Raw genomic sequence first — 22,352 nt, 5'->3', positions numbered from 1 at the left:
GAACGATTTAAAGGGAGCATTGATGAGGAGGAGGCAAGGAGTGTCTGAAGTCCAAACAGAGAGTGGTGTTCGCGTAATAGGCAGGCCAAGCAGCTGCTCTTTCACTAGCGAGGCGCAGGAGAACAATGGAGAAGGAGCAAGGAGGACGAGGAGCAACGGAGAGCCCGAGGTCCTCACTTAGGCCCATTTACGCGTAACCCAAGGCCCATCCGGCAAAGCGCTCACCTGCGAGGAGCAGGAGAACGGAGCAGAAGGAGGTCGCAGGACGGGGAGGCAGGGAGAGTCCAAGGTCCTTACTTAGGCCGGTTTACGCGAACACTGCCGAGAAGGAGACATTGATGATGATGATGATGATGATGTGAAGTTGAGAGCTGTTTCCTCCGGCGGTTCGGGGTCCCTGCATACCCCAGTGTTTGCCATCGTAACTTACGAATGTGCATTGGGGTTGCGAAATACCCCATCGTGGGTACACTTTGACCCCATAGTAATCGTGGAGTAGAGAGCATCCCCGGTCCTCGCGAAGGCCGGTTTACGCGTAACCTGAGGCTCATAAGGCTAAGCACTCACCTGCGAGGAGCAGGAGAACCGAGGAGCAGGAGGTAGGAGGACTAGGATGCAGGGGGCGTCCGAGGTCCTCATGGAGGCCAGTTTACGCGAACACTGCCCTCTGCAAAGCTAAGCGTCCGACAGCGAGGCACAGGAGAACCGAGGAGAAGGAGGGAGGACTAGGAGGCAGGTAGTGTCCGAGGTCCTTACTTAGGCCGGTTTACGCGAACACTGCCAAGAAGGAGACGATGATGATGATGATGATGTGAAGTTGAGAGTTGTTTCCTCCGGCGGTTCGGGGTCCCTCCAGACCCCAGTGTTTGTCATCGTAACTTACGAATGTGCATTGGGGTTGCGAAATACCCCATCGCCATTACTAAGGGGTCACAGTGTACCCACGGAGTAGAGAGCATCCCCCAGTCCTCGCGAAGGCCGGTTTACGCGTAACTTGGGGCCCACCCGGCTAAGCGCTTGCCTGCGAGGAGCAGGAGAATGGAGCAGAAGGAGGTAGGAAGGCAGCAGGGAGAGTCTGAGGCCCTCAAGGAGGGCGGTTTACGCAAACTCTGCCCTCTGTAAAGCCAAGCGTCCAACAGCGAGGCCCAGGAGAACTGAGGAGAGGGCCGGTTTACGTGAAGACTACCCTCTGTAAAGCTGAGTGTTTGCAAGCGCAGGGTAGAAGGCGCAAGGAGAAGCAGGAAGGAGGTCGAGGAGGAATGGAGAGTCCGAGGTCCCCATTTAGGCCAGTTTACGCGTAACCCGGGGCCCATCCGGCTAAGCGCTCGCCTGCGGGGAGCAGGAGAATGGGGGAGAAGGAGGAAGGAGGTTGAGGAGGAATGGAGAGTCCGAGGTCCTCACTGAGGCCGGTGTACGCGAACACTCTCGAGAAGGAGACGATGATGATGATGATGATGATGTGAAGTTGAGAGATGTTTGCTCCGGTGGTTCGGGGTCCCTCGAGACCCCAGTATTTGCCATCGTAACTTACGAATGTGGTGTGGGGTGGCGAAATACCCCATTATGATCACATAGGGGTCACAGAGTACCCACGCAGCACGGAGCGCCCGCGGTCCCTACTTGGGCCGCACTTATATTCTCAAAAGTTAAGCATGACAGGCTTCTGTTTAAGAAAGAGACCTGTTTTACTGTGTTAATGTTGTCACTTTGAGCTAAAAATAAATGGCTAAATGATCATTTGTTTCCCATATGGTCATATCACAAAGAATATGCATCTGCTTAAATCAAATTCAAGTCAAATGCTTAAAAACTAATTTCACACACAAAAAAAAGAGCTACAAAATTCACCACACTGGGAAGGGTGAACTGGGTTGCCCGGCCCTGGCCACGAGGTGTCCCTTATTTATTTTTCAGGGAGTTGGCAACCCTAGTAGGGGAGGAACAGAAGAATATCTAACCATGCAGTTTAAGGCACGGTTTACAAATTTAAGTACAACAATGACAACATTTAACAATCTGACTCCAACAATTTCCACCTTTGAAAGCAATGGCTGTAAGTTCATTGAATGTTCTGGTTCACTTTATATGTTCTTTATATGTGTGTACCAGCAATTAGTCTTATCCCAGAAGCTGATTTTGCTTAGAACGCTGTTTATTAACATAGCAATGATGCTAGCGACATAATTTGCATATCAAAGGATTGCTGAAACGACTGCTTATCATTAGTAGCAGCTAAGACTAACTGTCATGCATGTTTTCTAGCAGTAGCCATTTCTTTTCGTGCATTTGTTTCACATGTCAAAGAGCTAAAGCATCTTTTATTTCCTTGTTTGTTTTTAGTTCCACTCTACTCTTTCATCGAGCTAATCAAGCCACAGTTGTAAAGAATTGTAAGCTGTGGAGAAGATCGTAATAAAGGAGCAAGACACTCAGTTTCCAGGCTCATGAAAATCGAGTTTGGCTTGCTGTTGACCTGCGTTAACATACACAGTGTATCCAACATGTACTGATAACAGTACAGGCACACAGCATCATAAAGGACCACACCCACCCACAGCACACAGCAAAAACAGTCCACAGGCCATCAGGCTACCGAATCACTGACTTATCGTCGAACTGTGAGTGTCTTTGACCTGTAAATTTGCAGTTTTATACATTTACATATAACATATGTTACGTTCCCCTGAAGGGGGTCTAGGCGGTGAGGGGGAAGTAACAAAAAGGGCCAGAAAACGGAGTCAAGGAGGCAAAAGGGTTAAATTAAATAGTTTTATTAAAGTAGCTCAACTAAAAGAGACGGACAAGCCGCTATCACCATTTAAGGAAAACAAACAAAACTCAAGCGTTGGTCAATAAAGTAAAAAGTAAGTCAAAAAAAGAGAGCAGCTCACTAGCTGCAACCACACAAACACACAGCTCACTAGCTGCAACCACACAAACACACAGCTCACTAGCTGCAACCACACAAACACACAGCTCACTAGCTGCAACCACACAAACACACAGCTCACTAGGCAAGACAAGTATATTTGTATAGCACAATTCAACAACAAGGTGATTCAAAGTGCTTTACAGAGACATTAGAAACAAAAACAAATAAAAAGCATGATTTAAAATTGATTAAAACAAGCAAACAAACAAACTAACTAATTAACAAACAAACAAACAAACAAACAAACAAACAAACAAACAAACAAACAAAACAGTATATAAAATCAAAACAGATAAAATCAGTAGTTAAAATGTACGTTTTGAAATTTAAGCTTAAAAGTGTGGATTTGGTGCTTTATTCAAATGCAGCTGAGAACAGGTGAGTCTTCAACCTGGATGTAAATAAACTGAGTGTTTCAGCTGATCTGAGGCTTTCTGGGAGTTTGTTCCAGATATAAGGAGCATAAAAGCTGAATGCAGCTTCTCCGTGTCTGGTTCTGACTCTGGGAACTGATAAAAGACCGGATCCAGATGACCTGAGGGATCTGGAAGGTTCATACTGGGTCAGGAGGTCACTGATGTATTTTGGTCAGAGCTTTATAGACCAGCATCAGGACTTTAAAGTCTATCCTCTGACGGACAGGCAGCCAGTGTAAAGACCTCAGAGCTGGACTGATGTGGTCCACTTTTTTGGTCTTAGTGAGGACTCGAGCAGCAGAGTTCTGAATGAGCTGTAGTTGTCTGACTGATTTTTTAGGTAGACCTGTAAAGATGCTGTTACAGTAATCAAGCCTACTAAAGATGAATGCATGGACTAGTTTTTCCAGGTCCTGTTGAGACATCAGATCTTTGATCCTTGAAATATTCTTGAGGTGATAGTAAGCTGACTTTGTTATTGTCTTAATGTGTTTTTCTAAGTTTAGGTCTGCATCCATCACTACACCCACATTTCTCGCCTGGTTTGTGGTCTTTAGGTGTATAGATTGAAGTTCTAGCTGCAACCACACTAATGGCACTCTGGCCCAGAGCTCACCTTTCCCTGGGCTTAAAGCTCCTTAATTACTGATGTGAGTCAGCTGCACAAAAGGGAAAGGTGGCACCTCAGGCAGAAGAGGTGGTGGGACACGCCCACACAGGCACCTTCAGGAGGAGGCCCTGCTAGGGCCGTAACACATAACACAACTTTATAAATATAAACATTTTAATATTGCATACTCTGTATATATTCCCACTGTGACAGTGTTGTAACTACTTGCACTTTATATTCTGACTACACCCACTCATAAGCTACATATGCACTTGTTTTACTTTACTATTTTCTATCTCAGAGTGAAGTCTATTCTTTATTTTAGTTAGTTTTTATTTAGTCGTGTGAGAGGAACCGGCAAAGTGAGAGTTTCATTGCTCTGCGTAACCACTTGTGTTTTGCGGTGTATATGAAAATAAACATCTTGAATCTTGAATGTTGAAGCTGAAGAGCAGGACAACCAATCATCAAATCAACATTTCATGAATGTTGAAAGAGTTGCAAATAGATGATCTGAATGTGACAAAACCGAGGAGAAAACAAAGGCTGATGAGCTCATTTTTGTTCATGTGAGATTTGTGTGCTCAGTGTTTGTATATAATTTCAGTTCACCCAGTTTTCTCCCTTTCCTGTCTTTGTGTTCGCAGGTTCTCTTTGAGGTTTGTGACTTCTGTTTGTTGCAGTAGTGGTAGTAGTAACGGCCATGCAATTTTGTATGTAGCAGAGGTATGACCATATTTCATGCTCATTGGCTGCAGGAGGAGGAAATGTGTATGTGTACATTTCCTGATTTGGTAATCGCACTTCTGCACCCTTTGTTTCTCACTTCTGCTGCTCAACTCATAAACCCTGAAAGATTCAGCTGCAGGAGCATCAACGAAAGCTTCAGACCACGTAAGTCTAAAAGACGTTTCTTTTTGTTTGACAGAACAACACTGAAAGTTTTATCTAACCAATCTGACACTGAGATAAAATCAGTACAATGAGCAGGACATACATAGCAATGGGTGTCACTGGGAGAACTGGAAAAGGAAGGTCTTGTGGTTTGGATGGTTTGTGTTCTGAATTCATATAAGCTCATATTTGTGATGACAAAGAAGAAAAAACGTCTTTACTGCCAAAGAGCTCCAGGATGAGCTTATCATAGGAGCAGAACAGACTACACATTTACATATTATTATACTGTGTATAAAAATAGCTGTAATTAGCAAACAGTTCAAATACTTTTTTATCCCCTTGAATTAAAACAGAGTCTGCACTTCATTCACACCCTGTTCAACTCCACTCAGGTCCAAATAATTACAGACAGGTCATATGCACATATGTATATTGCACTACTCAGTTTTGCACTTTGTATATGTATAAAAACATGTATAAAACATTCCCCTCTCGCCCCTATGAGCGGTCGTTATCCTAGAAGCTCGGGTCCTCTACCAGAGGCCTGGGAGCTTGAGGGTCCTGCGCAGTATCTTAGCTGTTCCCAGGACTGCGCTCTTCTGGACAGAGATCTCCGATGTTGTTCCCGGGATCTGCTGGAGCCACTCGCCTAGCTTAGGAGTCACTGATCCGTGCAATTATATATACAGGATCTCACAAAAGTGAGTACACCCCACACATTTCTGTAAATATATTATATCTTTTCATGCTGCGATAAATGCACTGCCCAAGTGTCCCCTCTGCCCGCTGCCTTTCAGCGGCAAGCAGGTCATCAGAGGAGCCGATGTGATGATGAAGTTTAACATTGTCTACAATATTGCCAAAGAGTACCAAAGCACTTCAAGCACTTTTTCAGGAACTTATCTTTCTTGTAGAAATGTGCTCCAAATAAAGAACTTTGTGTTTACAAGGTTGTTAGTTAATCGTTTACAAATCAATGTTTTCTGTATGGACAGCACTTAAAAAAAATAAGTGAACATGTAAAACAGCGGGGTTAAGCAATGCGGTTGAAAAACCTGAACACCTAAGAAAAAAGGCAACCTCCAGATATGATGCTGAGCACGTTCAGTCAACTTCTCTGGTCGACCACGGCGAGGTCCTGTTAAACTGCTGTGTGGCCACCATGCTGCAGCTTGGTTTCAGCGTGTTGGCCTCATTCTTATAGCCTCGGCCATCTTTATGTAGAGTATCAGTCCTTTCTTTCAAATCCTCAGAGAGTTCTTTGCCATGATGTGCCATGTTAAACTTCCAGTGACCAGTATGAGAGAGCAATAACACCAAATTCAACACACCTGTTCCACATTTGCACCTGAGACCTTTTAACTAGGGATGGGTATCGTTTAGGTTTTATCCGATACCGGTGCCAAACCGGTACTTTTGAAATGGTGCCGGTGCTTAAACGGTGCTCAAACCGGTGCTTAAAGAATGGAGAACACAAAATTGGTCCAAAAACCTCTCATGTTCAGCTGTTTTTTGTAAAAAGATAACAATGTTAGCCTTTTCTGCAGCTATGGGGCATATATGGTATCACTCTTGGATGGAAGCAGTGCTTAATCAATGGAAAAAACACAAACTTTGTCCAAAAACCTCTCATGTTCAGCTGTTTCCCACTTTTTCTTTGGTCATTTTAGCCTTTTTGGCCAGGGTGAAGGGAGCATCTGCCATCAAACAAGAAGACAGCCGCATGTAGCTATGATGATGTTTGCTAGTTCACCTTACATGCATTAATGTAATAACGTGGTTAGCCTACTCAACGTAAATTACACACGAACAACATTAAGCTACTCACGCAGAGAAGAACGGCTGCTGCTGCATCATCATCCTCATCATTTCTGCTACACTGGCAGGGCTAGGGGCCAGGACTCTCCTCTTCGGGTTTTTGGGGGATGTTGCTAACTCCGGGTCTGATAACTGACAACCCACGCGCAGTAGATGTGCTCGGTGTGAGGTCTCGCAGCAAGCTATCAAATACGGCGCATTTCTCGGCTTTAAAAAAAAATGCAATACATCGGCAGGTGTTTCATCAGATTCGAGGTGTTACCTCCTTTGACAGTATCACAGTATCAGCTTAAAGCACTTGTTGCTGCTGAGTTTGCATCTTTTGCTGTGAAGTACAGCCAGACTTTGACCGCTTCGCCTTGGGCCTTTTTAATCTGTAGCTCTGCTCTAAAAGAACGTACGTACCTGGACCCGCCTACTATCCTCGGAAACGTAAAATGATTGGCTAGAATCTAAAGTGTATCACAGCTCAGGAAAAAAAGCACCAAAATAAAGCACCGAAATGTGCGCTGCTTTTCGGTCTGGTTACTACCGTTTATGTCAGAACCGGTGCCATCATGGCACCGGATACCGGTACCCATCCCTACTTTTAACACTAACGAGTCACATGACACCAGGGAGGGAAATGGCTAATTGGGAACAGTTTGGATTTTTACTTAGAGGTGCACTCACTCACTTTTGTTGCCAGCAGTTTAGGCATGAATGGCTGTGCATTGAATTATTTAGAGGGGACAGTAACAAGCTGTACATTGACTACTTTGCATTATAGTTTTTATTTTCAGCTTTTGCTGACAGAGCGTGCGAAAGTATGTCAATATCTGAGTATCCATCCATCCATCATCTGCTTATCCTTTTCAGGGTTGTGGGGGGTCTGGAGCCTATCCCAGCTGTCTTAGGGTGAGAGGCTGGGTACACCCTGGACAGGTTGCCAGTTGGCTCTCATCCCTGTTAAACTTAACAGCTTTACCTTTAGCTAGAAGACACAATGTGTGACAAACTTCACATTGCAAACACTGAGGCTGTTGTAATTTGGTGCATTATAAGTAAAACTGAACCGACTCACTGCCAGCAGAGCAAGCCGAGCTCTCACTGTAGCAGGACAGGGATTGAAGTGCCTGTCGCTTCAGGACAAATACTCCACGCTCCCATGTGCATGTGCATAGTTGTGAAGGGATTTCAAGGCTGTATAAGCAAACCCGATGAATACGTTATAGACACATAAAATAAACTGTTTTATTGCATATTATTTTATGCAAAAGTGGACTTCAGAAACCAAGAACTAGGAAATCTAAGTAATAATGAGCACGAACTAAAATCATCTGTGAAATCCAAAAGACAGAACCATGAGTCCACACCACCAAAATTAAAACTCAAAATGTTTATTCGAACACCAACGGCAGAGACGTCGTGTTTATTCTCAACCAACAACAAATATGTTAAATACCTGCTGAGAATATTCTCCTCCTTTAGCAGGGATCAGGGATGACGTCAGAGGACCTGTTAAGTACTCTGGAGGATTTGGGAGATGAAGAGTTTAACAAATTCAAGTGGCTCCTACATCAAGCTGACGTCCTTCAAAGCTTCCCAACCATCAAAAAGAGTCGATTGGAGACAACAAACAGGTGGGACACTGTCGACCTGATGGTGCAAACCTACAGGCTTCCTGGAGCTGTGGAGGTGGCTAAGAAGATTTTAGAGAGGATAAGCAGGAATGACCTGCTGCAGAGTCTGTGTGCCAGCAGCTCAGGACGAGAAGGTAAGTTACAAGAAAACCAAACATGACGTCACTGCAGTCTGAAAACGTTTCACAGAGTGCAGGTTAAATCAGTCTAACACTCAAAATCACTGCCTGTCAGCGGACGTCAGCAACTGTGGGAAGACTTCACAGAAGAGAGGATTTCCTCAGACTGAAGGCAAGTAGCCATGATTTTATTTTATTTTATTTTACTGGTTTGTAGAGTTTGTCATTATGACGAATGACAAAATAGACTAACATACATTAATCATTTTTCATAAGAAGCTTGTTTTCTTATCTTGGTCTCATAGAATTAGTATTTATTGTGTACTCTTTAGCTTCTGTCATGAATCACCCCTGACATCTGTCACCGCCCACTCCACCCTGCCTGGACTGTCCTCTTCACCTCTCTTGTGCACTCTGTTGCTTTGGATGGTTGACCCAAAGTACTTAAACTCATCCACCTTCACTACCTCTGCTCCTTCATGTTGACCTCTGCACCAGTCTCCCCCTCATCCACACATGCCTGTCTTACTTCTACTGATTTTCATCCCCCTGCTCTCCAGATCATACCTCCACCTCTCCACGCTCTACTCCACCTGCAAACAAGGAGCTGAGAGCTGATCCCTGATGTAATCCCACCCCCACCTTGAACCCACCTGTTAATCTTACCACACACCTCACCTCTGTCCTCACATGTCCTGCACCACCTCCACACACTTCTCTGACCCTCCTGACTTCCTTGTGCAGAACCACAGCTCCTTTCTCAGCAGCCAATCACCTGCTTTCTCTGATCCACAAAGAAAGTGAAGCTCCTTCTGAGCTTCTCTAAACTTTTCCATCAATGCTCTCAGAGCAAACGTCACATCTGTAGAGCTCTTTGTCAGCATGAAGCCACACTGCTGCTCACTGATCATCTCCCCTTCTTAACCAAGCCTCAACAACTCTTTCTCATATCTTCATGGTGTGGCTCATCAGCTTTATCCCTCTGTAGTTACTGCAGCTCTGCACATCACCTTTGTTCGAGAAAATCAGTACCGGCACATTTCTTCTCCACTCTTCAGGCAAGACTGCTTTAAACTCTGTGGCTAACAGGTCCACTGCCCTTTCTTCTAGACATTTCCATACCTCCACTCGTCTTCTTTACTAATCCTGCTTACTAACTGCCCTCCATTCATCCTCCTTTCTCTGTCATTTTCTTTATTAACAAATTTGCCAGTGTTCTCCTTCCATATTTCCTGCACAGTCGTATTACTCATAGGTACATTTCCATCCTTAACCCTTTAAGACCTACCATAGAACCAAGTCCGCCAGAGCTTATAGTATATGTTTACATGCTGTGGAGCCATTTTTTGGAGCATTTCAAGTTGCTATACATCAATACAACCATTATAGCCCAAATTGTAATAATATGTCTGCATTAAGTGCATAGTAATTACATAAATTGCAAAAAAGTGCAATAAACTACAAAAAAATTGAAAATCGTTTTTGTTTTTTTAACATATATTTCTAGTTAGAGAAATTTAAGAGGCGTATCCCTCAAAACTGTAAATACAAAAAAGTTGCACAAACTAGTTTCCCACCACAGGAAATTTATTTTGTCTTCATAATTTTATTTTTGAGATACACCAATTTTCATATACTGCAGGAAAAACGAAAAAATATATTATAGTGCAAATTTGCAAAATAACAGCATATGCATCAAAATAAAATACTTCCAGCAGTGCAATATGAGTCCTCAGCATCCCAGAAACGACACAGAAAGTCATAAAGTCAAACATAACTTTTAAAAACACAAGTATAGGCTCATAAGGCCACGATGGTAAAAAACTACATTTCCGCAAAATGACGTCACTTCCGGTTTCGGGCAGGTCATGCGGTCATGTGATAGTTCACGCTGATGGACGTAGGAAGTGTTACGAACAGCTGATCGATCGGCAAAGCGTGTTTCTGGAATATTATGTTTTTGTTGCTGCAAGTGCTTTTTATGCAATTTTGCAAAGCTATGTGACCGTGACCGAGGACAAGCTGATGGCATACGATGTAAGTACAACTCCTCCGGTTTCATATGCAAAAAAAATTATTGCGCTAGCTTATGTGGTTGCAGAGCTACCGGGATTTAAAAATAGTTACGCAAAATGGAGCGTGTCCGCTCTGACCGGCTTTAAAGAGTTAATCACCTTTACCTGCTGCACACGCTTCCCAGCCTGGTCTGTCTCTTACCATTGGGTACAACTCCTTTTCTCCATCCTTAGTGTCCAACCTCACATGCAGCTCACCATAAGCCTTTGCCACCTCTCTCTGTCTCAACCCCTTCCTGAACTCTGCAACTCTTTTTTTATTTAACATCCAGCATTTCATCTTTGCTTCTCCTTCACTCACTTTCTCTTCTTGATATCCGTCATCCACCATCCAAACCTCCCCTAACACCACCTTGCAGGATCTCTTTCACATTTAGATGAAATCCACCACTTCATCCAGGTTTCCCCAGACTTCCTCTTTCTCCTCTAAACTCCAACCTGTGAGGCATACAAACTGACAATCAACACCGCCCCTTCCATTTCCAGCTTCAAACTCATGATCCTCTCTTTACCTCCACAAAACTATTCACATACTCTTCCTTCAAGATTACACCTATTCCAGTTTTCTTCCTTCTACACCAAAGTAGAACATCTGGAATTTACCTCCAGTGTTATCCTCTTTACTTTTCAGATTAGGCTGTCACAAAGTAGGAGCAAGTTATGTAGGAAAATGGCTTGGCAGCTCTGCCACCATTGTACTTTTGGAAACCACAAGTAAGCCTGTTTCTCAAAGTACTCTAGTGGAATAGTGAAAGGTCTTTGCGATATAATGGGTCCTGATTATTGAAGACTTTTTATGTGCAAGGAAAGATTGAAATAACTTAATTTCTAGATTTGTTTAATGGTAGATATACACCTTACACTTTCCATGTTGCATATTTGACATAGATATGATGGTTCCAGTACCAGAGCCACATCCCATCACATTTTACCAGCAGATGCTTCAGTCAAATTTCCAGGACAAGTTTATGTGCGCACAAGAAGGTTGGACAGAAGATAAACAGCATCTGGCTGATATCTACACAGAGCTGTACATCACAGCTGGGTATGATGTACATATCAACACACAGCATGAGGTTTGGCAGATTGAAAAGGCATGGAAGCCAGCAGAAGCAGAGAAATCAATTCAACCCACAGACATGTTTGAGCATCCTTCTGGAGAATCCAAACCCATCAAAACAGTGATGACCAATGGAATCGCAGGAATTGGAAAAACTTTCCTTGTCCAGAAGTTTGTTTTGGACTGGGCTGAAAAAAGATCCAATCAAGATGTGCATCTGATTTTCCCCTTCACCTTCCGTCAGCTGAATCCTCTGAAGGGAGAAAAGTTCAGTTTGGCAGAGCTCATTCATGAATGCATCCCAGAAACTGTAGGCATCCCACAGGAGGCTCTTAATTACATCTTTACAGATGTTCAGTCATCAGGAATCACCAACTATGACAAGAGTAAATTCAAACTTCTGTTTGTGTTTGATGGGCTGGATGAGAGCCGCCTTCATCTCGACCTTCATTCTGAAGACATTCGCTCTGTCGATGTAACAAAGGCAACAGTAACAGATGTCCTGCTAAGAAAACTCATTAATGGAAAACTGTTATGCTCTGCTCGCATCTGGATAACCACACGGCCTGCAGCGGCCAATCAGATCCCTCGAGAGTTTATCAGCAGTACAACAGAGGTCAGGGGGTTCACAGACCCACAGAAAGAGGAGTACTTCAGGAAGAGATTCAAAGGTAAGGAGGAGGCTGACAAACTCATCTCCCATATCGTGACATCACGAAGCCTCCACATCATGTGCCACATCCCAGTCTTCTGCTGGATCACTGCAACAGTTCTGGAGGATGTGTTGAAAACCAGAGAGGAAGGAGAGCTACCCAAGACTCTGACTGAGATGTACGCTGAGTTCCTGATGTTTCAGATTGATCGGACAAAAGAAAAGTATGGCCCAGAGAAGAGCATTCAATACATTAAGTCATTAGCAAAACTGGCCTTTGAGCAGCTGGAAAAGGGCAACCTGATCTTCTATGAGAAGGATCTGAGACAGAGCGGCATTGATTTCAGCGAAGCCTCGGTGTGCTCAGGAGTGTTCACAGAGATCTTCAAAGAAGATCGAGGGAGGAAAGGGAAAGACAAGATGTTCAGCTTCGTCCATCTGAGCGTTCAGGAGTTTCTGGCTGCTCTTTATGTGAGGATGTCGCTTAACAACAGTAACATAAATGTGATGCCTTTACCACAGCCCTCAATGCGCAATCTTCAACTGCTTTTAAGTAAAACATCTTCGAAGAAGATCCACAGGATTTCCATTGACAGGGCCTTAAAGAGTCCAAATGGAAGCCTGGACTTGTTCCTTCGCTTCCTTCTGGGTCTTTCACTGCAGACCAATCAGGATAAACTACAGGACCTGCTAATGAAAATAGACTGTAGTTCAGAGACCACTCAGAAAACAGTCCAATACATCAAGAAGAAAATCAGTGAAAATGTGTCTGCAGAGAGGAGCATTAATCTGTTCCACTGTTTGAACGAACTGAAGGACTGTTCTCTAGTGGAGGAGATCCAACAGTATCTGAGTTCTGGACGTCTGTCCACAGATATACTCACTCCAGCTCAGTGGTCAGCTCTGGGCTTCATCTTACTATCATCAGAAGAAGATCTAGATGTGTTTGACCTGAAGAAATACTCTCCTTCAGAGGAAGCTCTTCTCAGGTTACTTCCAGTGGTGAAAGCCTCCAAAAAAGTTCTGTAGGTGCACAGATACAAAAGATTATATTGAAAAATAATTGGAACTCCAAACTCTATGATCCTACAGTAGGTGTAACTACCAAACCATTTTGGGTAGTGTTAGATTTAGCTTACCTCATGCTTAACATGTACAGATGCAGAAACCCAAGAATTTTACCTTTGACCTTTGAGGCACTTGGTGTCCTGTTTTAGGATTTCAGTTTGAATATACCATATTTTTTCCACTTATCCAGGGCCGGGATGCAGGGGGCAACAGCCTAAGCAGACAAGCCCAGACCTCCCTCTCCCCAACCACCTCCTCCAGCTTGTCAAGGGGAGCACAAAGGCATTCTCTGGCCAGCCGAGAGATATAATCTCTTCAGCATGTCCTCGGCCTGCCCTGGGGTCTCCTGCTGGTGGGAAATGCCTAGAACACCTCACCCAGGAGGCATCCTTGTCAGATCCCTGAACCCTGACCGGTAATTCAAGAGCTTCGCTTTTACTCTTAGCTCTCTCTTCACCACAGTAGACCAATACAGTGTCTACATCACTGCAGCCGCAGCACCAATCCGTCTGTCAATCTGCGGCTCATTCTTTATTAAGACTCAAGATACTTAAATTCCTCTACTTGGGGCAGTAACTTGTCCCTGATCCATAATGGGCTCTCTACCCTTTTCCTGCTGAGGACCATGGGCTCAAACTTGCAAGCCATAAGCCACCACTTGATGAAGCCAACAGAACCACATTATCAGAGATGAGATTCTGAGGCTGCCCAAGTGGAAGCCTTCTCCCACTTGGCTACGCCTAGAAATTCTGTCCATAAAAGTTATCAACAGAACCGCTGACAAAGGGTACCTGCTGGGAACAAGTGCGACTTACTGCTTACTTACTCCAGGTCCAGAGAACACATGTAGACTGGCTGGGTGAACTCCCATGCACATTCAACTATCCTTGAGAGGGTAAAGAGCTGGTTCAGTGCTCCATGACTGAGATGAGTTGTTTAACTGCCTTAGTGACCTTACCCCTGGTGATGGACGAGTTGTCCCCATCGTCCCAAGATTTCATTGACATTTGACAATCTACTTATAATAATAATGGATTGCATTTATATAACACTTTTCTAGACACTCAAAGTGCTTTACAATTCCAGTATTTATTCACACACTGGTGGAGGCAAACCACAATTATAGTCACAGCTGCCCTGGGGCAGACTGAAAGAAGCGAGGCTGCCATATCGCGCCATTGGCCCCTCTGGCCAACACCAGTAGGCGGTAGGTGAAGTGTCTCGCCCAAGGACACAGGACCAGGACAGACAGAGATGGGGATTGAACCGGCAACCTTCCTGTTACAAGATGAGCTTCCCAACCCCCTGAACCACAGTCGCCCACTTAGATGAAGTCAGCAGCACTCCACTTGTATTACACACAGATCAGGTAGTGCACCGCTGTCCCCTCCTGAGCCCCCCGATGGCTTGACAGAATTTCAAGGCAATCGAAAAGGCTTTTTCGATGGCTTATAAAATCTCCTCTGAGGTTTTATTTCAGCCAGTGCCAGAGTCATGTTCTCGGTACCTATCCTCTCGGTACCTACTGACTGCCTCCAAATTCCCACAGGCTAATCAAGCCCGATAGGACTCCTTCAGCCGGGGTTCCCTTCACTACCATCCCTTGTCCACCATCAGGTTTGGGGGTCACCACCTTGACATGCACTAATCACCTTGCAACCGCAGCTCAGTGCAGCAGATTCAGCAATGGAGGTGCTGAACATGGTCCATTCAGACTCAATGTCCCCAGTCTCCCTCAGAAAGCTACCAAATCTCTGCCAGAAGTGGGAATTGAAGATCTTGTGGACAGGGGCCTCTTCTAGGCATTCCCAGTGCACCCTTACTATATGTTTAGGTGCTTCAGAAGAGCTCAGCACCTCTCTTTACCCAAGGATCCAGAACGTATGGCCATAGACCTGATGATACAATTACAAAATTGATCATTGACCTGTGGCCTATGGTATCCTGGTGCCACGAGTACTTCTGGACACCCTTATGTTTAAACATGGTGTTATTGCGAAACTGTGGTTTACGCAGTCCAATAACACAGCACCATTCGGTCTCACTGTTGTTGCCCATATGAGTGGGGAAATTTCCTAATGAGATGACAGAGTCCCCAGGTAGAGCACCCTCAAGCACCCCACCCACTCCAAGAAGGCTGGGTACTCAAAACTGTCGTTTGGTGAATAAGTACAGACGAATAACAAATCCTCTCGTCCACTGGGAAAAACTCCAACATACAGGTGCAAGTCGAGGGGATACTGAGATACCCACCCCAGCCTACCGCCTCTCACCAAGGGTAACACCAGACTGAGAGAGAGTCCAGTCCCTCTCCAGGAGACTGGTTCTGGAGCTCAAGCTGTGTTTTGAGGTGAGCCCGACTATATCTTGCCGGTACCTCTCAACCTAGCATAGGCTCCTTTACCATCAGAGGGGTAACGCTAGTCTTGGTAGCCGAGGATCAGTCTGCCAGGATCTCTACGCCTGGCTGCCGCCCAGCACACATTTCACCCAACCCCTCTGGTGCCTCCTGTCGGTGGTGGGCCTACAGGGGGTGGGCCAATGCCCCTGCTTTGGGCTGAGCCCGGCCAGGCTGCAATTCATTTAGGAGTCTATTCATCAAAGGCTTTGTTTATAGTTTTGTATTGAAATTAAACAATCATGAAATGGTTCAACAAACCAGCATGCAGTCATGCTAAAAATAAAGTACAACAGTTAAATCTAAAGTTTTATATTTTAGAGCATAAATATTGAATATTGATACTTCTAATGAATAGGTGCCAAATACAAGTTTAACACTTGGAATTAACCTTTTATCTGCTGGGAAAAATTAGGGAACAGATATCACTGGGCCACAAAACTTCTTTCCAGTCAATATGGATCTGATTGTATTTGATGTACAGGTCAATTTATCACTAACTCTCCTCCAGGTTGAGTGGCTGTAATCTGTCAAAAAGAAGCTGTGAAGCTCTGTCCTCAGTTGTCAGCTCACCGTCATCTAATCTGAGAGAGTTGGACCTGAGTAACAATGACCTAGAAGATTCAGGAGTTAAACTCCTTTCTGCCGGACTGGCAAGTCTACAGTGTAGACTGGAAACTCTCAGGTCTGTATTAAATGTTGCTTTACATACAGTTAATTCAATTTTATTTCTATAATAAAAACACTTGACCATTCTTTAAACTAAAAGGTAAATACTAGGGCTGCACGATTTTGCATAAAATGAGAATCACGATTTTTTTGCTTAGAATTGAGATCACGATTCTCTCACGATTTTCTTTTCCAGTATAAATATTTATTGCACTTATTAACTGCACATCAACTTCGTAACAGTTGAGACTGAACATAAAAACAATAAATAAACATAAAAACAACAAATGTCTCACGTTTTGTTGTTGCCACAAAATGTTGTACTGCTTGAAATTCCGTCTCCACCATTGCTCGACGCTGCGTGTACAGAGCAGGTAGTGCAACAATAGAAAAATAGTTGCGGGACGGCACTGTGCAGCGTTTGTCTAGGGTGTTGATCATTTTCCTAAATCCCTCGTTTTGCACAGTGTTGATGGGAGCCATATCTTTGGTCAGGTGATAAGTGATAGCCTCCGTAATTTCTTTGTGCTTGTGGTAGTTCGACAGGGGAGGTGCTGTATAAGGTTCCCGTTATTGGTGTTTGGGTGGTTGACCGGGACGGATTTTCTCCTGTCACTTTCTCCTCATCCCTGACGTGCTCTCTGTTGTTTTTTCCCTGCTAATTTTAGCATCACACGGCACAGCTTCTGTATCACGTGGTATAAGGCTCCGCCCTTGTCATTTGTTGAGCAGGAAGAGTGAGCGCTTGTTTTCATGCAGATTACATCCCGGATCAAAATGCGGTACAATCGTCGTCGTCTTTTTTTTTTTTTAAATCGTTGTCATTTGGAAATGAGATCGCACATAAGTATGAATCGAGATCACGATTTTCTAACGATTAATCGTGCAGCCCTAGTAAATACCCTACACTAATAGCAATTAATGTCTCTTTAATGATAATTCTTATATGATGTAAGACTGTATCTTAAAATAACAAGAATTTTGATTCAGTTGAGCACCTCATTATTACAGACTGGTTTTTTCTTTGTTTTTTTGTTGTTGTTTGTTTTTTAAGTAAAGTCCACATAAAAGCATACTAAAGTAATACTAGCATACTACACTTCTCTCTGGCTTTGGTTGAGCACCCTTTTCCTTGCTGTATTGCTCGATGTGGCAAGCCATCCATCCATCCATCTTCATCCGCTTTATCCGAGGCCGGGTCGCGGGGGCAGCAGCCTAAGCAAAGAGGCCCAGACCGCCCTCTCCCCAGCCACCTCCTCCAGCTTATCCGGGGGAATACCAAGGCGTTCCCAGGCCAGCCGAGAGATATAATCTCTCCAGCGTGTCCTGGGTCTGCCCCGGGGCTTCCTCCCGGTGGGACATGCCTGGAACACCTCACCCAGGAGGCTGCGAACCGTTCCAGTGCGAGCTGGAGGCCCTCACCCGATGAAGCCAACAGAACCACATCATCCGCAAAAATCAGAGATGAGATTCTGAGGCCACCGAAGCGAAAGCCCTCCGCCACTTGGCTGCGCCTAGAAATCCTGTCCATAAAAATTATGAACAGAACCGGAGACAAAGGGCAGCCCTGGCGGAGCCCATCACCCACCGGGAACGAGTCCGACTTATTGCCGGCAATGCAAACCAAGGTCTTGCAACGGTTGTATAGGGATCGATGTGGCAAGCCATTGCAGAAATTTACTTGTGTTTGCTAACATGCCCTAACATGTGTTTTCCATTAAATCAATATCAGTCTCAATAATAAATGGTAATTTGATATATTAAAAATGTTAGCAATGAGCTAATTTCAGCATACAGCATAAAACAGTGTAAAACAATGGCAGACCAAAGCAAATCATTTTTAAGTGTTTTGGCTATTTGTTGTCTATCGTTCTATGTGCTATTTGACCCAGGCTGTCCGGCTGTATCGTCACAGAGGAAGGCTGTACTTATTTAGCTTCAGCTCTAAAATCCAACCACTTCCGTTTGCGAGAACTGGACCTGAGCTACAATGTTCTGGACGACTCATCAGTAAAGCTGTTCTCCGCTGGAGTGGAGGACTCAGACTGGAGACTAGACACTCTCAGGTATGAAGAGAAGACATGAGCACAGAAACAGTTTCTGTGGCGTATTGACAAACAGGGGAAGTGTTTCAGAGTATGTTATAGTTGCAACGCAAACTAAAAAAATCTAGATGTACATTTCCTTCTGTTAATAATGGCAGACGTGTAAGTGGAAAGAATTTTTTTCTTCCTTTTTCTTCCTCTCCAAGGCTGGAACATGGTGGGCAGCAGAGACTAAAACCTGGCCTGAGGAAGTGTGAGTGTGTTTACTGCATCTGGTATAGTTCCGGTTTATTTTAAAAATGCTGCTATTCTCCCAATTTAAAAAACCCTCAGCTAGACCCCTCTCTTTCAAGCAGCTACAGACCTATCTCTAAATTACCGTTAATTGCTAAGCTTCTAGAAAAGGTTGTGGCTAAGCAACCTATAGCGGCTCTGGACAAACATAACATTTGTGATAAGTTTCAGTCCGGCTTCACATGTGACACCATTGCTATTTCAGCTACACTGGCTTCCTGTTGAATTTAGAGTACATTTTAAGATCCTGGTCTTGACATTTAGAGCCTTGCATGGACTGGCACCAGCCTACATCTCCGATCTGCTACAGCCCGATGTCCCCAGCAGGTCCCAGAGGTCATCTGATCAGGGCTTACTTGCTATAAAACAGACTAAGATGAGAACTAAGGGTGACAGAGCTTTTGCCACTGTGGCCCCGAGACTGTGGAACTCTCTCCCTCATACATTAAGAACTGTGGACTCAGTAGCTGTTTTTAAAACAACTCAAAACTCACCTTTTCAAAACTGTTTTTGGTTGAATTTCTGCCTGTTTTATATTGTCTGTTTTACCCTATTATTATTTGTTATCTTATGTGCAGTAGGGCTGCCACGATTAGTCGACTAGTCACGATTACGTCGACTATCAAAATCATTAATAGTCGACGCGTCGTTTGAAGCTTTGTAAGATCACAAAAGATGCAGGAATGAGTAGCAGGATTTAAGAGTGTAATAACGGACTGAAACAGAAGATGGCAGCACTGCATGTACAAGGATGCCAGCTGCCGTTAAACCCCGAAGAAGAAGAAGCTGTGTCCCAGAATTCATAGCGCGGCCCTGCTCAGTTTCCAACAATGGCGGCAGCTAGTTAGTTTTAATATTACTCTTATTATTCTTTCTGGGTCACAAAATAAACGTTTAACATATTTTCAGGCGAGAATGTAGCTGTGTAAACCTCAAATATCTGCTCAGTTTATCAAGACACCGCATATTTTCAAAAGCGCTCCGACATTTTCAGAGACGTCTGTTACCCACTAGCTTGATGATTGTCATGACCATTGATCAAAGACTGCAATCACAGCATTGTATGATGGTAAAAGATGTATCCTTAGGCCCCCTCCTCGATTCAGAGATGGTCTTTTCCTTGTCTTTCACCATCTTACAATGCTGTGATTGCAGCCATCCCCCAACTCTCATGGACATTGATCAGTGGTTGTTGATAGTTTCAGTAAATGTACTGTTTATATGATTGGGGAAACCTGCAGCCAGCTGACACTGAAGAAGTCACCTGGATGATGACGAAAGTTTCTCCCACTGAAAACGTCCAGATGAACAGAATCAACTTTTTGGGATTTACGTACCTGGATGATTGAACATGCATCAAGAAATATATGAATGTAGAAGTGATCAAGTCAGTATTTCTACAGAGTACTGGACAAAAGCAAATAGCCAAACTTTATTGTTGCCAAATTTATATCAGGTAAAATTGTGGTTTTATAGATGGAGCACTGATAGCACCGTGTCAAATAATAAAGGATTCTTCTCTCTCTTAGATTCCTGTGAACTCACACTGGACCCAAACACAGCAAACAGAAACCTCATCTTGTTCGACAACAACACTAAAGTGGCATTTGTGGATGATGAGCAGCCATATCCTGATCACCCAGAGAGGTTTGATGACTGGAAACAGATTCTGTGTAGAAATGGGCTGACTGGTCGCTGTTACTGGGAGGTTGAGTGGGAAGGTTGGGTTTACATAGCAGTGAGTTACAGAGGAATCAGGAGGACAGGAGCCAGCAAAGGCTGCTGGTTTGGATGGAATAATCAGTCGTGGAGTCTGAGATGCTCTGAAGATGGTTACTTTGCTTGGCACAATAACACTAGAACAGACCTCTCTACCTCTTCCTCCTCCTTCGTCTCCTCTTCCGCCTCATCCACCTCCTCCACCTCAAACAGAGTAGCAGTGTATGTAGACTGTCCTGCTGGGACTCTGTCCTTCTACAGAGTCTCCTCAAACTCCTTGATCCATCTCCACACCTTCAGCACCACATTCACTGAGACTCTTTATCCTGGATTTAGGCTATTTAGATCTTCCTCGGTGTCTCTGTGTTCACTTTAGGACGAAGACTTGCAGAAACAATGACACAGATTTATTCAGGCAAATACTTTACATTAAAAAATCCTTTAAAAAATCTTTTTCCAAACAGCACCAATAATTTTACTTTAGACCAGAAGATTCCACACACTGACTGTGAGTAACACTTTAGACTGACCATTATTAACAAATGGAAAAGGAATAATTTCTACAATGTTAGTTGTACTAAAGATGGTTGTATGGAGGCAGGAAGCTTGAAGTGAGTTTTACAAAGTAAACTGTTCTCTAGCTTATGTCCTTTGCATAGGTCTATATTACCATAATGCAAATGCTTTGTATCATATTTATCTGTTTCCATTCATTTTACAACCAGTGACAGAATTTGTTGACAATAAATTTCATTTCCTGTGTGATTCAGCAATAAAATGATCATTGCTCCAATGTTTTCTTCTCTACAACATTTTGTTCAGTTTATGTCAATTTTATTTATATAGCACCAAATCAAACGAGTTGCCTCAAGGTGCTTTATATTGTAAGGTAGACCCTTCAATAATACATACAGAGAAAAACCCAACTATCATATGAGTAAGCACTTTGGAAACAGTGGGAAAGAAAATTTTCCTCTTAACAGTGAGAATCCTCCAGCAGAACCAGGTTTGACGACCACCTGCTATACGACCAGTTGCGGTGAGGGAAGGAAGACAGGACAAAGACATGCTGTGGAAGAGAGCCAGAGATTAACAATAACCAATGATAGGGCTATTGCAGTTTGAAGCCTAATCTTAAAAGTAGAGATAGTGTCTGTCTCCTGAATCCAAACTGGAAGCTGGTTCCACAGAAGAGGGGCCTGAAAACTGAAGGCTCTGCCTCCCATTCTACTTTTAAATACTCTAGGAACAACATATATATATATATATATATATATATCTCACATCTCAAAACTCGCTCTTGTCATGGTCCTGGGACTTCTACCCGGTGCTTTGTGTTTTCCTGTATTTTTGTCATTTGACGTATTATGTTTTAGGTCCACTGTTTATTCTAAAGGTCCCTAGGTTATTCTGTTTAGATGTCGTTTATTAGGTTTCCCTTCGTGTCTTTACCCCGTGTCTCACTCAGTGTATCTGTGAGTTCTTATGCCTTGTTTTCCCTCCTTGTGTTTTATTCCATGCCTGTCTGTTCTCTCCCCCTCCGGTCTGTGCATAGCTGGACTGGCCATCGGGCATACCGGGCATTTTCCCGGTGGGCTGCTGGCGATTTTTTGTTTTTATGGGCCGATCGATTTTTTTTTTTTTTGGAAGGGTATAAATAATGAAAGGTATTGGATTGGCCAGTTGGTCATGATCGACTCTGGGCTGGACCAATTACAGCCGAGGAGGTCGGATGCACCCTCCCCCTTGTTTAGCAATCTTATAGACGAACTAAAGAAAATGGAGAACAAAAAAAGGAAAGGAGGTGCAGAAAAAATTAGGGCCAAAAAGAAACAAGGCCTTCAGGCAGACGCTGCCAAATGTGTAAAAATAACTGAATTGTTTGGCGGTAGCTATGGCATAGCTTCCACAGATTTAGCAACATCAGCAAGTGGTGGAGGCCAGCAGGTAGATAAGGG

At 43.8% G+C, this 22,352-nt stretch overlaps 1 protein-coding gene across 2 annotated transcripts; it reads left to right on the top strand.

The window, feature by feature from the left end:
* Positions 1-4,732: 4,732 nt before the first annotated feature.
* Positions 4,733-21,181, top strand: LOC120734675 (NACHT, LRR and PYD domains-containing protein 3-like). Of its 2 annotated transcripts, none has more exons than XM_040033622.1 (8): positions 4,733-4,852; positions 8,147-8,429; positions 8,530-8,586; positions 11,378-13,226; positions 16,179-16,352; positions 18,229-18,402; positions 18,588-18,634; positions 20,205-21,181. In XM_040033622.1, exons 2-8 carry the CDS (start codon positions 8,156-8,158, stop codon positions 20,768-20,770), a joined length of 3,141 nt encoding a protein of 1,046 aa, XP_039889556.1. In that variant the 5' UTR covers positions 4,733-4,852; positions 8,147-8,155; the 3' UTR covers positions 20,771-21,181. The 2 variants fall into 2 exon arrangements, with proteins under 2 accessions (XP_039889556.1, XP_039889554.1); XM_040033620.1 differs by having other exon boundaries at positions 4,743-4,852; positions 8,144-8,429.
* The last annotated feature ends 1,171 nt before the right edge of the window (positions 21,182-22,352 follow it).

The sequence above is a fragment of the Simochromis diagramma genome, unplaced genomic scaffold (assembly GCF_900408965.1).
Source record: "Simochromis diagramma unplaced genomic scaffold, fSimDia1.1 OVJJ01000571.1, whole genome shotgun sequence".
NCBI lineage: Eukaryota > Metazoa > Chordata > Actinopteri > Cichliformes > Cichlidae > Simochromis > Simochromis diagramma.
Note: the sequence above shows the minus strand (reverse complement) of the source record. Positions and strands in the feature narration are given on the sequence as shown.

What these genes read in the sequence shown, in the direction of transcription:
- LOC120734675 (XM_040033622.1), top strand. Translation starts at nt 8,156, where the DNA reads ATGACGTCAGAGGACCTGTTAAGTACTCTGGAGGATTTGGGAGATGAA. An exon ending in TGTAGACTGGAAACTCTCAG is followed by an intron (nt 16,353 to 18,228) that starts GTCTGTATTAAA and finishes TATTTGACCCAG; the next exon opens with GCTGTCCGGCTGTATCGTCA. An exon ending in TGGAGACTAGACACTCTCAG is followed by an intron (nt 18,403 to 18,587) that starts GTATGAAGAGAA and finishes TTCCTCTCCAAG; the next exon opens with GCTGGAACATGGTGGGCAGC.